Source organism: Ciona intestinalis, unplaced genomic scaffold, assembly GCF_000224145.3.
Source record: "Ciona intestinalis unplaced genomic scaffold, KH HT000018.2, whole genome shotgun sequence".
In the NCBI taxonomy this organism is placed as follows: domain Eukaryota; kingdom Metazoa; phylum Chordata; class Ascidiacea; order Phlebobranchia; family Cionidae; genus Ciona; species Ciona intestinalis.
The window spans coordinates 62321-77787 of NW_004190340.2; the positions used below are offsets into that span (position 1 = coordinate 62321).

Below are 15467 nucleotides of genomic sequence, written 5' to 3' on the forward strand. Positions count from 1 at the left end.
CCATCTTAGGCTCAATCACCCAATCGCAAGTTACTACGGAGAAAATTAATCAACTTCTGAACGAGGACGTCAATGAGACAGCAGATGCAGATCCTGAATTCATAGGCAAGTCCATCGATAAGATAGCAAAACAGGCTTTTCTTCTTGGTTTATCAGCCATCACCAGTCCGTTAATAAACGCCGTAGTTTCGATACTACAAATAATTGCAATGTTCTGGGGGCTTGTTTTGACAATTTCATCAATCAAGCAGTTGTTCGCTTGGAGAAAGCAAAATACCTCTCGTACCGACGCAGTTGTTCGCTTGGAGAAGGCAAAATACCTCTCGTAATCGAACTGAACTGACTAAGGCACGTCGAGACGCGGGCGCCCCTACACAAAAAAACTCGCGCATACATATTATTTCGAAACTAGAAAAAAAACTCCTTACTGTGGCACGAATGGTTCAGATACAACGTTGGCTCTACACACGGTATACCCAGAAGAAACGCATGAAACAATATGGGCAACATTCCAAATTCTAATCAGAAATGAATTTAAATTGGCCTCTAGAAAAATTAAACCAATTTACATGGCCCTTTTGGCTAACCACGCTCCACCAAAGTCTAATCAGAATGAATTTGAATTGGCCTCTAGAAAAATTAAACCAATTTACATGGCCCTTTTGGCTAACCACGCTCCACCAAATGATCACATTAAAAAAACGACTAGAATTGCGTTACTTTTAACTCATCTGCTAGCCAAAAGTTATTTAATAACCAAGAACATGATATCAATTTCAAAATGGCACACAACGCGTTCTTATACCGCAACTTCTTTTAAAAACATAACTTTCACCCTTTAACGGCCAAATACAGATTCGTAACACTGTAAATTCTGTCGCGCAAACGTCGATAATATAGAGCATTTGCTACACGATTGTGTAAACGCGAGGACTATATTGCGTACGCTGCAGAATCTCGTTAACAAAGCAGCGCCAAGAAACACAAACGTGCCTAAACAAAACCTTCGTATTACATTAACCAAAGGGCATAATACATTTTTTGCGCAAAAATCAAACGCTTTCAAATCGATATTAATTCAGGAAAAAGAGAAATTAGACAAAGCAAACAAGTACATTTGGCACAATTCCAACGAAAGGTTCTCTATGGATAGGAAAAAAGGGTAACTTAAAAATCAGGTTGATGGAAACTACCGACTTCTTCAGTCAGTTTAGGTATTGTTTACTTCGTTTTGCATGCTGTCATAGTTTCAGTATTTGATTAATAATGGATTTCTCAAGCCTTAACTGTATCGCATTTAACAATTGATTGGTATGCAAGCTGAAATCATAAAAGATAGCCCCTGAAGCTGTGCTATCATTTATAATAATAATAATATAACTTTGATTTGTCTCTTCGATTACAGTAGAGAAGAATTAGAAATGTTTCAAACGAAAAGACAGGATATAGAGACAAAACAACAGTTGTTAAAACACGCTTACAGTAAAAACATATTTACATTTAGTTGGAAGAAAATAAGCGTGGTCGCTACACCTAACGGACAAACGAGCCATTTATTTTAATTAAGTTAAACTTCTAATAGAAACAAAAGTGTGCGTAAAGACACGACCCGTACAATGGGGGAGTCGGCTTTAAAGAGAATTGACCCAAAGATTGGGCCCTGATGGAAAAACAAAACCCCCCAAAAGAAATTCCACCAATAGTTCACAGGGGCACACTTGTAAATTGCAGAAGGCGTGCATTACTGTAATACACAAGAAATTCAATATAAGAATGAATACGAGAAAAAAATAAACATGTAGAAAGAAAGATATGTACAAAAGATGCAGCAATGTTAATCAAGACTTGTGGATGAGGTGCTTGGTTGATAAAATGTTATTTGCCTATTTGGTGAAGGTCCATGTAGGTCAAGAGATCCCAGATGAAGATGGCCGATTTTTCTATCTTTTCTATCCCCATTTTCTGCAACTCAAAAGAAATATTTCGGCAGTAACTTGGAATATATGTATTTAAATAAATAAGATATTAAGGAAAGAGAATACAGAAAAAAAGCGAGTAATACAGGTGCAATTGTGATAAAAGTTTTTTGTGGATAATGAAAACAAACAAAAGTGAGGGATGAGAGACTATCAGGGCCTGCACTATTTAGTTTAATCATATTTTTTGCAAAGAAAAAATAAATAAATAAATAAATACAACACACACACATTTGTGCCATCGGCTTGCCAAGTGGTAGTTCTATCTCAACAGTTACATCATATTTTTGAGTGAATGTAAGAAAATAAAAATGTGGAATATTTGACAAAGACCATGCAACACTTAATTGGTAAAGTGGTCATTAAATTTATTAGAAAAAATGAGTGGGTCAGTATCTATTACAAATGCTTTTGTGTATTGAGTTTAGATTTTACCAAGTAGTGAGTTTATAGATTTCCAGGTGGCTTTCATGTTTAATCTGTTTGCACTAAATAGCTTTCTATAATGTTCTCTTTTTCCATTTATAACTGCATGATGGTATTTATTTCTAGCTGCATTGTACCTTTCTTATTTTCTTCTGTATTCCTTTGCAAGTATTTTTTAAATAACTTCTGCTTGGTTCTGTTAAGAAGGTAAAGATCTTTGTTAAACCATTTACTTTTGTCAGATTTGTTTACTTTAGTTTCCGGAAAGCTACTGTTAAATTCTGTCATATATTGTTGCTGGAACTGGGAGTAGGCAAGATTTGGTTCTGTTTCCTGTAGCACTTTACTGATATCCATGTCTGCTAACTTTCCATTAAAATTTATTATATTTTTCTGGCTAAAATTTCTTGAACTGATGTTAGACTGGCTGTTATTAATTTTGAGGTTGATTGCTTGGATTATTGGCAAATGATCTGATATTGGGTCTGTTATTATGCCTGCTTTGATTTGTGAGCTATTGATAGTAGTCCAAATATGGTCAATGGCTGTGGCACTTGTATCTGTAATTCTGGTTGGCTTATTTATAATTGATTGGTAACAATAGTCCATGCATTAAATCTATGAAATCGTTAGTGTTTGTGTTGTTTATGAGGTCATAATTAAAGTCCCCCATGATAATACATTTGGAGTTTCTAATTTATCTAGGACTGAAGATAGATGAGTACGGAATTCAAGGTTAGATTTAGGATCTATACCAGGTGATCTGTAAATTACGCCACAGATAAGGGAACTACTTTGCGATGAATTACTAGAGGTATTAAAACTTATGTCCTCTAAAGTAACAAACAGTGATTCGAATATTGAAATTTATTATATTTTTCTGGCTAAAATTTCTTGAACTGATGTTAGACTGGCTGTTATTAATTTTGAGGTTGATTGCTTGGATTATTGGCAAATGATCTGATATTGGGTCTGTTATTATGCCTGCTTTGATTTGTGAGCTATTGATAGTAGTCCAAATATGGTCAATGGCTGTGGCACTTGTATCTGTAATTCTGGTTGGCTTATTTATAATTGATTGGTAACAATAGTCCATGCATTAAATCTATGAAATCGTTAGTGTTTGTGTTGTTTATGAGGTCATAATTAAAGTCCCCCATGATAATACATTTGGAGTTTCTAATTTATCTAGGACTGAAGATAGATGAGTACGGAATTCAAGGTTAGATTTAGGATCTATACCAGGTGATCTGTAAATTACGCCACAGATAAGGGAACTACTTTGCGATGAATTACTAGAGGTATTAAAACTTATGTCCTCTAAAGTAACAAACAGTGATTCGAATATTTTTTCTTCCATGATGGATGTACATTGTTTAATATGAAAGTTTAGATTGGACTTTATGTATAACCCAACTCCACCCCCTCTACATTTAGATCGGTTATTAGAAATGAATGAATATCCTTGTAAGTTATTGTAGTGGCCGGGTTGATTTTCCACGATCCAGGTTTCCGTTATTGAAACACTGTCCGGTTTAAAATTTAACGAGGCAATAAGTGCCTCCAGTTTTGCAAAATTATTTGGGTTAGCCAGGGACCTCATATTAAACTTAGGGTTGTGAATTTATTCTTTTTTGATAAATAGGATTTACAATCATGTGCTGTAACATAAATGTCTTGTGGGTTCATTTCAAACGTCTCTTGGATGTTTATGTTATAATTTGTAAAAACGTTATTGAGTTTAACTGGGTCAAAAGAAGAGAAAGTTGGGATAGAAAAGTAAAGATCTGAAGTCAGAATCAGAGAGCTGAGAAAAGGGGAGGTCTGGGATGATGGAACAGGTTTGGCAGGACCATATATCATGGATTTTATTAGGATATTTCTTTAAATTAGATGGTGAAATATCCCTTGGTATATTATTTAGGCACTTTATGTGAAATCTGTTGCAACAATTGCAACATTCAAGAAAATTTTGGTTTACGCGGATTACTTGCTGCAACAAGAACCAGAAAACTTTTGTCGTGCGTGCATTGGGTTAAGGTATTAAGAACTGGCCAAATGTGTAATGTGGTGATGAGAAGCTGCCATGCTGTGGACGGTGCAGAATACACAATACATAAATATAAAAAAGTGAATTTATTTCAAACATTAAGCAGTTTAAGTGGAGGCCTTCACAGAAACTAGCTTATCAATACCATTAAAATTTTGGATGACTTGCCTTTTGTTGTTGTGGGTCACATAGATGGTTCCATTTGCAGTCCAGACATTCCGAAATCCAAAGGAAGCTTTGGCCTTCTCCACGATCTGTAGCCTCCGCGATGTTAGGGACTCCGTCATCGCCATTCCAGTTCCCTTGAGGTTTCTTTTCTGGGCATAGACGTCATTTCTGACCATCCTGCGGACAAATTTAATAATAATTGGTACCCTGTCCTTTTTTGTTGGCAGGACATGGGCAATATCAATGTCTGCCGGAGTTACTGGATATGGTAAGTGTAGTTTATTTAAAATATTAAGCACATAACGTAAAAAATTATTTCTTTCTCCGGGTACTCTCCTGTTCCCATGAATAATTAGGCAGTTGCGGCGTCCATATTGTTCAAGATCGTCAAGCCGGTCGTCTGTCCTCTTCACAAGAGCTGTTAAGTCTTTCAGTGATGTTTCCAGGCCAGTCAGCATCTTGTGCATTTCCTTGAGTTCTGGTGACCCTGAAACAACAACAACAGGAGAAGCAGTATCACTTTCGTTAGAATTAATTTTAGAACTCGATTCATACTCCTCTTGTTTGTTCTTGAGCTGCAAGAACATTTCTTCAAACGAGGCCATCTTTTCCAGGATCGCGTCCATAGCTTTCTTAGCGGTTTAGTGATTGGGTATATGTGGGCACAGCTTTTTACCTACTCCTGCATATACCTTAACCCGTTATACAGATGTGCGACTACATGCATTTCCATGGAAAATTTCGTCACGCTTCGCTGGTCTCATAACGCGAGGTATAGGAGTGCGCTTCTGGAGATGTAAATAGTTTTATACGACCGCTTTGAAGACGGAAAACTTATTTTTATCACCAAAAATCGTTACACCAGAGCTCATATAAGTAAGAAATTTATTATTGGTTACATTATATGCGCATTTCAGTCTTTTTAGGCGGTAGGAGGCATGTCCACTCGTAAACTTCAGGTTGCATCCATGAACCATGATGCAAACAGATGATTCAATAACGCAGGAAAAAAAATGGCCCTGCAATATGGGGCCGAATTCTATAGATAAAACCTTGGTTTCGTAATTGCAAATCCGTGGCTATCATAATGCTATTCATCCGAATCTAGAGATTCCACTGTGATTAATTTCAGTATTTCACCATATTAATAAGGCTTACTTGGACAAAACAGTTTTAAAATTGGAATCCAGCAGAATGTTGAAAGTTTTTGTGTCATTTTGATTATGTGCTGTATCGTGTTTGTGCATAAATAAAGATATAAAGAGCAGAAAATACCTTAAAGTTATTGTTTCTACAATTAGAATCACAGATTTTACAGTTTAAATCTGATAAAATAATCCATCAGCTTAACATTTCAATTATTTATTTAGAATTAGTTATAATTAAATACAATTGGTAGTTATAATAAGCAGAAGGCAATTGTAACAGGAACAGTTAAGATAAAAAAGACAAGAAAGGGAGTGGTTTACTGCAGTGCTATAAATTTCTCAAAAAATAAAGTAGACAATAAAAATTCTTTAAGGCGCTGAAAGAAAAATTGAAGTATATCTTAAAAGGACGAGTAAATTTATATATATTCATGAATCAGGATATGTTGCAATGCTTTTGATTGAGAAAGTGGGTAATCTGTAGCTGGAGGAAAGATCTGGATTGTAAAACACCAGAGTACCTCAGCAACAACATTCGCTTTTGTGAATTGAAAATTGAATCATGTATATTTTCTGCGGGTACTCGTTGGCTAATACGAGCAGCGTACCCCACTTTATTTAGTGTTCCCAATCCCCTTCCACGCGCGAACCCATTCGACCACGATAGCGTTAATGTATTATTTCCATTGTTTTATGTAATGACAGCTTCAAGGCTTTTTTTTCTAGGAAACTGACTCCAGCACTTAAACTAACAGCACCATCTGCAAATAACAGTACAGATCTGAATGGTATAAGTTAATTGTCTATCACAAGTTGAAAACCAAATACAGCGGAATTAACAATTTTCAAAGCATACAAGTAATATGTTATCGATAGATTGCATTTGTAGGTATAACTAAAACAAAAATCGAAAGCAAACTATGCATTCTGATCAAGGGGTTTAATTCCGGACAATTTTTTTATACATTCATGACACTTTTTCTGAATCTGTTATATTTTGTTATTGCGCTCATGAGTTGTATTTTATATTTTCGATGATACCATTCCTAGTAAATTCTTTGGGCAATTATTCCTACCAAAACTATCCTACATGATGCTTGGTTACACTTCTTTTTCTGAAAATGACATTCTTCTGAGCTTTTGGGCGTTAACGTTTTTTAAATTACTGTTATATTAAAGTTATTATTATAAAAAGTTATTGTTACCATATAAACATATTAAGAATATAACAAAAGTACAAAACATAAATACATCAGTACAAGGGGTTTAATTCCGGACAATTTTTTTATACATTCATGACACTTTTTCTGAATCTGTTATATTTTGTTATTGCGCTCATGAGTTGTATTTTATATTTTCGATGATACCATTCCTAGTAAATTCTTTGGGCAATTATTCCTACCAAAACTATCCTACATGATGCTTGGTTACACTTCTTTTTCTGAAAATGACATTCTTCTGAGCTTTTGGGCGTTAACGTTTTTTAAATTACTGTTATATTAAAGTTATTATTATAAAAAGTTATTGTTACCATATAAACATATTAAGAATATAACAAAAGTACAAAACATAAATACATCAGTACAAGGGGTTTAATTCCGGACAATTTTTTTATACATTCATGACACTTTTTCTGAATCTGTTATATTTTGCTATTGCGCTCATGAGTTGTATTTTATATTTCCGATGATACCATTCCTAATAAATTCTTTGGGCAATTATTCCTACCAAAACTATCCTAAAATTACTGTTATATTAAAGTTATTATTATAAAAAGTTATTGTTACCATATAAACATATTAAGAATATAACAAAAGTACAAAACATAAATACATCAGTATTAGGAAATTTTCTACTGATAACGACGTTCTATTCGGTCACCAAGTCACACATTAGCCTTAAATTAGAGTGCTTACTTCTTTTATAAAATGTTATTGTTACCATATAAACATATTAAGAATATAACAAAAGTACAAAACATAAATACATCAGTATTAGGAAATTTTCTACTGATAACGACGTTCTACTCGGTCACCAAGTCACACATTAGCCTTAAATTAGAGTGCTTACTGAGCTCTGGTGTAACGATTTTTGGTGATAAAAATAAGTTTTTCGTCTTCAAATCGGTCGTATAAAACTATTTACATCTCCAGAAGCGCATTACTCCTATACCTCGCGTTATACGAATTGGCGAAGTCCTTACCGAAAAATCCTACATGTGACCAGCGAAGCGTGACGAAATTTTTTCATGGAAATGCATGTAGTCGCACATCTGTATAACGAGTTTACGAGTGGCCTCTCTCATCTGTGGCTATAGTATAGACAGGCTTTGTCTTAGCATTCAGTTATGGTATATAGCTTGGTTAGATTAAACAAATTGTTCATGTTGGCCATTGGCCTGCCTCACCAGTAACCACAGTAGTTTTGTGGGATAACAAAATGTGTAACAATAAAGTCTAGATATTTTTTTATAGAATTCATGATTATGACAGAAACAAAAATTTCACCAATACAGTCAGAGTGAATTTACCCGCTCCTATAATTGTTGATTGCGCGATGCAGAACAGTTTTGTTCTCTTATTGAAGACGGTAATATATCATTCCAATAGTTATTTGATGCAAAAACTACAGCCGGACAGCAAAATTCATTCATAAAACCGTGACGTAACAATATGTATTATAATGGGCATTGTTCGCGTCAATATAGGCCTCTTATTTTCTGAGCAGTTTCGGTGTATTGAGTAGGCAATGAAATATGCAAGCGATGCTCCAGCGGCAGATTAACTGAAAAAAAAATAATCGGGGCAAGAACTAATGCAAAAGAGACTGAATATCGTATGCTATTGAAACGGTAGTAAGTAAATAATACGGTAACTTCTATTAAACAATTTGGAGACAGAAAACCATTAGATATTAGAAGAAATAGGCTAATGGCTCACGTAGACTATAGTGAAACCCTGTGAGTGCGTCAACTCACAATATGAGGGTCACGTAGACTATAGTGAAACCCTGTGAGTGCGTCAACTCACAATATGACTATAGATTAGAGGCATTTTGCCATCACTCGTTGGGGGAAAACTTCATTTCACCCATCTGAACGGTTATGCTAGTTGGAGGTTTCGGTCGGACCCACTACAACAATAATATAGTATACAACAGTACAAAGTAAATCACGGTTGACTTTGAAGTTGCCATCGGAAGGAAAGTGTTCTCGAGGTAAACCAAGAAACGTGAACTTATTCTAACTTCAGGGACATTTTGTTTACCGGGGAGCACTTGACAACCAATGCAGCAGCGATATGAATGCAAGTGAAAAAGAAAAGTTTTTAATGGAGTCAAACAGAGTCATAGCATAAAGTTACAAGATGTTCGGTGATTTTTGCTTTTTGAGTGGCATCATGCAAGCTGAAAGGAAGAAGCAGACTTTTTATACAAGATCAAAAGTGACACATGCATGGTGTTGTTCATAACCCCGACTGCGATTGCCCAGCAAGGAAGGGTTCTCTTATGGTACATGTAAGCATATTGCATGTGTTCTTTTGATGGTTTCACCATAGTAGTCCAGCTCTTTGCTCCTGTTTGTTTTTGTTGTGGTCACGCATGACGTCACACTGTGGTCACGCACGAAAGGTTCGTTACCGGGCAGCCGTTGTAAACGAATTACTTCAAAACAAACAAATTGATTTTACAACAGTTTGACGTAGAACAAAATCGTATTAATTATGCCTGCGACGACGAAAAAGAACATCGCAAACAGCTGACAAATTTTCTGTTATCTGTACGGGATGCTGGTGAAGGTGGCTGCATAAAAGAAATGCTACACAAAGAAACGTAAGGATATGTTGTTTTATTTCCCATATTTACAATACTGTTAAACTTATACTACGAGACTTAAAAAAATTGTTTGTACTTTAGGGCAGCTATTTGTGAAGCTCATTTCGACCAGTCTGATTTAGATAGAAGTCATTGTTTGTGGGAAATATGTCAAACTACGCAGAGGAGCCAAACCCGGCAAACATCTTCCTAAACAGTCAGCATATTTCTCAGCTCCAAGAAAGCAGCCAGTAGTTTTAGGCATCACATACCAAAGGACCGATATAGGTGCCTTAAAGATATCTAAAATAAAATCTGCAGAAAAGTTGCCAGCTTCAATGAAAGGTTATTTACTCATTTGTAAGTGGGTGGGTACATTACCACAAGGGATCAGATTTTTATGAAATGGTATATCAGGAGAAAGACATTTTAATTCCAAAAATTCGGTCAGTTCAGTTTACATGTTGTGTTCTGGTAAAATTTATTATTACACAGGGTTTTATTTAGTTCTGCAGCTTCGATACATAGCCTCTCAATTTATGGTTGGCCGGTGGATATTAAGGGTTTGTCAGTTGGTGACAGTCGCACAAAAACATTATAGTTACAAAAGACTTTGTATTTGTTGGTGTAGCTAGTTTTAATTAATTTTGTTTTTTATAATATAAGTTTGAGCGTGTGTACACGTAGTTTAGCACACCGCTGATACTGTGTGACCGATTAACAAAGATAAGTTTCGCCAAAACATCATGAAATCGCGGTAAACACTTTATTTTCACATTTAACTATAAAGAACGTTCTATTCGTTTGGACGAAAGTGGTTTCTAACATGTTCTTGTGCTGTTACTGATGGCAGTCGTTATAACACGGCATACACCTCGTGCGAGTTTATCTCGTGCGAGTTTATGAGTTACCAAGTATATGTTGCTTTGTGGGTAATTATTTTTTTGTAATTTTTCATTTTTTTATGTGTGGCTAATAATTTGAATAACCAATTAGTAACCACTGGGTTGGAGCAATTGCCGTTAGATGTCTTGTCCAAGGACACATTTGCCAACAATGGTAGCAACTAGCAACAACGAGCCTTGAACCCATTACCTTTTGGGTTAAAGGCAGGTGTGCAAAACAACTGTGCGCCAGTACTAATTTTGCAGAGGCTGGTCAATGAAAACCACCCAAATGAGCGTAAAAAGAGGTTAACGGCACACCCACTTTTGACGGTCTAATTTTTTAACGAACAATTATATAGCTCTGGTTAAACAGTTGTTAAATGCAAGCAGTAGTTGTGTTTGCCTGAATGTGTTCAGCCAAGATGTTCTCGAGGCAGCATTTGGGAACTTGATAAGTAGGATGGTGCTGTCGACACTTATTTCATTATTCTAAATTACTAATCTTTATTTTATATAGAGAAGTATTGGCCGAAGGTCACAGAACCCAGATGTGTTCCAGTCTGGTTATGGGCTGGAACACACCACAACTCGCAAAATTATAAAAAAATAAATAAAAGGAGGGAATATTACTTTCGGAAGAAAAATGCGTGGACAAAAGTCTGTGAAGAGCCCATAATAAAAAAGAAGAAATGGTAATGATAAATATCCATATATTGCTTTGGTTTAAGGCCGCCCCGAAGACCCTTTGTATTTCTTATTGGAGCATTTTAAACAATTTTTGCAATAATCGTTTAGCGTATATAAATCCATCATTTATCGTAGAATACTGCTTACTATTTTGTTATCCATAAATTTCAGGGATAACTTGTGTAATATATGATAGATGGGCATATACATTTTGTATAACTTCATTAAAATTAATAGATGCATGTTATTGTGACATTTTTTGCTGCACTTCAAATATACAATTTGCAATAAGAGCATAAACTCCACTGACGGATAGATACTTCAATGCCCCTTGTACCTTTTCCATAACTGGTATTAATTTTCCATTTGGTAATTCTGAATTGTTAAATCATTTTAAAACCTTAAAGGTAACATATTCCCCTAAATATTCGATAATATCTTTTTCCAGCTCGTTTATATCTGCTTGACTAAGTTCCTGAAAGTTTGCAAAGTGCGCGGAGGTTATATTTTTGTGGTTCGTAATTGCGCGGACAAGCGATTTTTTTGCGCGGATTGTCTGATTCTTGAAACTTAATTTTTAACGTCTTACGCCGCCTAATTTACAAGTAAAGTACCATACAATACGCGCCGACCGCAATGGTAAGTAAAACGCAGTCAAGCGCAGCGACAAGACGGCCACCTCTCACAATGTTTCATGCAGGTCGAATTATTAACGCTAATGTGGGGGGCAGCAACGCTTTAAATATATTTCTGTTATACCCTTACCCTGTCAGTTATGAATTAACTGCAGGCTTGAACTTTAACTGTAATAAAACCTGAGACGCGGCTATAACGCACTCGTTAAAAAACGAGTGTTTCAAAACCTTTTAACTTTATTTGTAACTTGCCAGTTGCCATCACGAAAATTATACATAATTGTAACTTGCCAGTTGCCATCACGAAAATTATACATAATTGTAACTTGCCAGTTGCCATTACGAAAATTATACAAGAAAGGGTAACTTGGGTTCCTCATTTTTTAGTCGTGTAACCACTTTTGAAGCAGCGCCATGCCTTTGTGTTTGCTCCGACTATCTTTTGATATGGGGGGAAGCCTTTCTCCGTGTGTCGCAATCTTCCATCTTAATGTGATTAAACATTACTGCAAAGTGAGTTTGAAACATATTCCCCCAAAGTACACGTAAGGTTGACTAAAACTTTAATATTTGCTTGCAGAAAAATCGGGGCCATTTCCATTACTCGGTAGAAAGACTCAATATGGGGTTAAAGTCTTTCTCCGGTTTTTTTTGCTGCCTTTAATATAAAGTGTAGCCATCTCCTCGTATAGCGCCTCGTCACACTGGATATGGGGCAGAGACCAATCAACGATTGTACTGTTCTTACGAACTTCAAAACATCCATTTCTTGTTTTTCCATTACTCGGTAGAAAGACTCAATATGGGGATAAAGCCTTTCTCCGTGTTTCTTGCTGCCTTTAATATAAAGTGTAGCCATCTCCTCGTATAGCGCCTCGTCACACTGGATTGCATGGGGCAGAGACCAATCAACGATCGTACTTCTTAAGAACTTCAAAACTCTGTTGCCCATCCATTTCTTGTTTTTTCCATTACCCGGTAGAAAGACTCGGCAACTGCTTCAGTACCCGTTTTTGCATACATAATATCAAAAAACAAGCAAAATTCCTGTCCCATCTTAGTGTATAGCTTAGGGTCGGTGTACATAGCGTGGATAAACTTTCTTTCGTTAAAGGCAGCAACAAGCAATCTTCCATCATCGAAAGAAACTTTGAAGACCTCGGCTAGTGTAAACATTTCATCGATTTTTGAAAATGGCTTTTGGCTTGGATCGCAATCTTCCATCTTAATGTGATTAAACATTCCTGCAAAGTGAGTTTGAAACATATTCCCCCAAAGTACACGTAAGTTCCCCCAAAGTACACGTAAGGTTGACTAAAACTTCAATATTTGCTTGCAGAAAAATCGGGGCCATTTCCATTACTCGGTAGAAAGACTCAATATGGGGATAAAGCCTTTCTCCGTTTTTTTTTGCTGCCTTTAATATAAAGTGTAGCCATCTCCTCGTATAGCGCCTCGTCACACTGGATTGCATGGGGCAGAGACCAATCAACGATCGTACTTCTTAAGAACTTCAAAACTCTGTTGCCCATCCATTTCTTGTCGGCAACTGCTTCAGTACCCGTTTTTGCATACATAATATCAAAAACCAAGCAAAATTCCTGTCCCATCTTAGTGTGTAGCTTAGGGTCGGTGTACATAGCGTGGATAAACTTTCTTTCAAATCTGGACAGGCAGAAGCAAATCTTCTTTCAAGTTCGACCACTGCTTTAGATCGTCGAAGCAATCTTTTCTGTCACGAGCCTCCCAGTTAATTGGTTGTCCGGGTTTTACTTGGCCCACAACTAGCCACGCTTCAATCAGATCACAGCTGCCATACTTTAGTTTGACACCCGACAGCAAAGTTGTTTGCCACCAACGCCCTCGGAAGAAGTGTACACTAAATCGATTGATGCGACTATTCCTTGGCGTCGGCCTTCCACCACTGGGCACACCAACTTTACCTGGTTTGTTTCCCTGTGATTTGTTGACTTGTCAGCAGTAACGTAAAAAATGTGGAGGAAACCCGGTATTGGCAAGTGGAGTACATAGGAATTCAGAACATTTCTCTTTAATATATGCCACAGCTATGGCTGCCATGTCTGCATGTCTGTAAAAAGTTTTCGAGAATGGGCAAAATCTCCGATTGGTGCACCAGCTGCTTACAATTCTGCCGATCGTGCTTCGTAGAGCAGCAGACTTGGACTTAATCACCCCAATTGCAGTACGAATTTGATTTTGTACAACATTTTTACGTACAGCTAATCCCTTAAACTATTTTGCTATGCACTGCGCTTTTTCAGTGAAAATTACTGTTTAGGTGCTGTGGAAAACGCGATTTTGGTGATAAATATAGTTATGACCAATTTGTAGATCTTCGTGGACCTCTGGTTTAATACTAACTCCCGTCGACAACGACCCCGGCTTTGCAGCTAGCAAACCCGTGCATCCAATGGAATTGGTGTACTCTTTACAAGTTTTACATATCAGAATGTGCAAATTGCCATCAGAAATGAGCTCGAAGTCTTCATATTCTTCAATAAAAGTAGCCAGGTTGCTAGCTTTAGAGATATACGACTGCGCGGGCTCTTTGCTTTTGCCTAAATTCCCGGCAGACAGAATTTTCTGAATTTTTTGGCCACTTTGTGACAGAACACGAAATCTATTTCCGACGATAGATAACATGTTGGTTGAAGCGGTTGTCGTTGGGAAGATACGTGTTTGAACCCTGCAAAACAAAGAGCAAGTCAATTCAGATTACGTGTATTTTGCGTAATAACAACTGCTCAGACGAACATTATAGTAGGGTTAGGGAAAGATGGGACACTTTGTCACACAAGACTTTTTTTTAATTTTCTTTTTACGGGCCCCTATTTAATGATAACCAGGAAAACGAGGTTACAGAATTATTCGACACTTTATCAAGACTTTATAAAACCCCCGTCAAACCTGTTTATTGTTTTTAAATATTAAAAAAATATGTAAAATAGGAACAAAATATGTAAAATAGGAACAGTTATACTTTAAACAGGTAAAAAATGCGAATAGTAAGGTGCTATTTTTTAATGCTTGCTAAATCATAATAAATGTAGAATCCCCGGCTCTAAAATTCTTTCTGTTGTTTCTATTGTTTGTAGTTTTAAGAAACCTGGCCTTGTTTGTTTCTTTTTTCTAGTAACCGACTGCGGATCGGACGTAATCCATCCGTTCGTATATATTTCACCGTTAATGTTTGTATTAACTTTAGTCTTTAACCCTAACGAAGGATTCTATTTGAATAAAGTTACTAAGTGAAATTTGTATATTGTATATATTTGTAACTGTATGCAATATACCCCGGAGAGGCCCTGTCCTCATTTGTAACTGTATGCAACACCCCGGAGTGGCCCTGTCCTCTCACCCTGTTTAACCGTCACGTCCCGTATCCTACGTGTACCGTCCAGGCTGGGAGTGCTCTACTTATAAAGGACGCGTTATAAACAGTGAGAAGTTCACGCGTGACACTGGTTACGTCTACACTCGATCAAATAGTTTCGGTTATACTGCCCCGGGTCCGGCGGGCCACGCCCGATAAGGTTGGAAATACCGTTAAACAGGTTGGAAACATCGTTAAACAGGTTGGACGCTTTTGCTTGATCATTAACATTTCAAGTATATTACTACTTGCTGTTTGCTGGTATATTGCAACACGTCTCATT

At 36.6% G+C, this 15467-nt stretch overlaps 1 protein-coding gene across 2 annotated transcripts; it reads right to left on the reverse strand.

Annotated features, from left to right (window-relative positions):
- Nucleotides 1-1562: 1562 nt before the first annotated feature.
- Nucleotides 1563-5891, reverse strand: LOC108950143. 2 transcript variants are annotated; one of them, XM_018814975.2, is made up of 2 exons: nt 4621-5333; nt 1563-1962 (listed from the first exon to the last, which is right to left on the reverse strand). In XM_018814975.2, the coding sequence occupies exons 1-2, from the start codon at nt 5244-5246 to the stop codon at nt 1950-1952; spliced, it is 639 nt and encodes a 212-aa protein (XP_018670520.1). In that variant the 5' UTR covers nt 5247-5333; the 3' UTR covers nt 1563-1949. The 2 variants fall into 2 exon arrangements, with proteins under 2 accessions (XP_018670520.1, XP_018670521.1); XM_018814976.2 differs by lacking the exon at nt 1563-1962 and having other exon boundaries at nt 4326-4797; nt 4957-5891.
- Nucleotides 5892-15467: the final 9576 nt, after the last annotated feature.

What these genes read in the sequence shown, in the direction of transcription:
- LOC108950143 (XM_018814975.2), bottom strand. Translation starts at nt 5,246, where the DNA reads ATGGACGCGATCCTGGAAAAGATGGCCTCGTTTGAAGAAATGTTCTTG.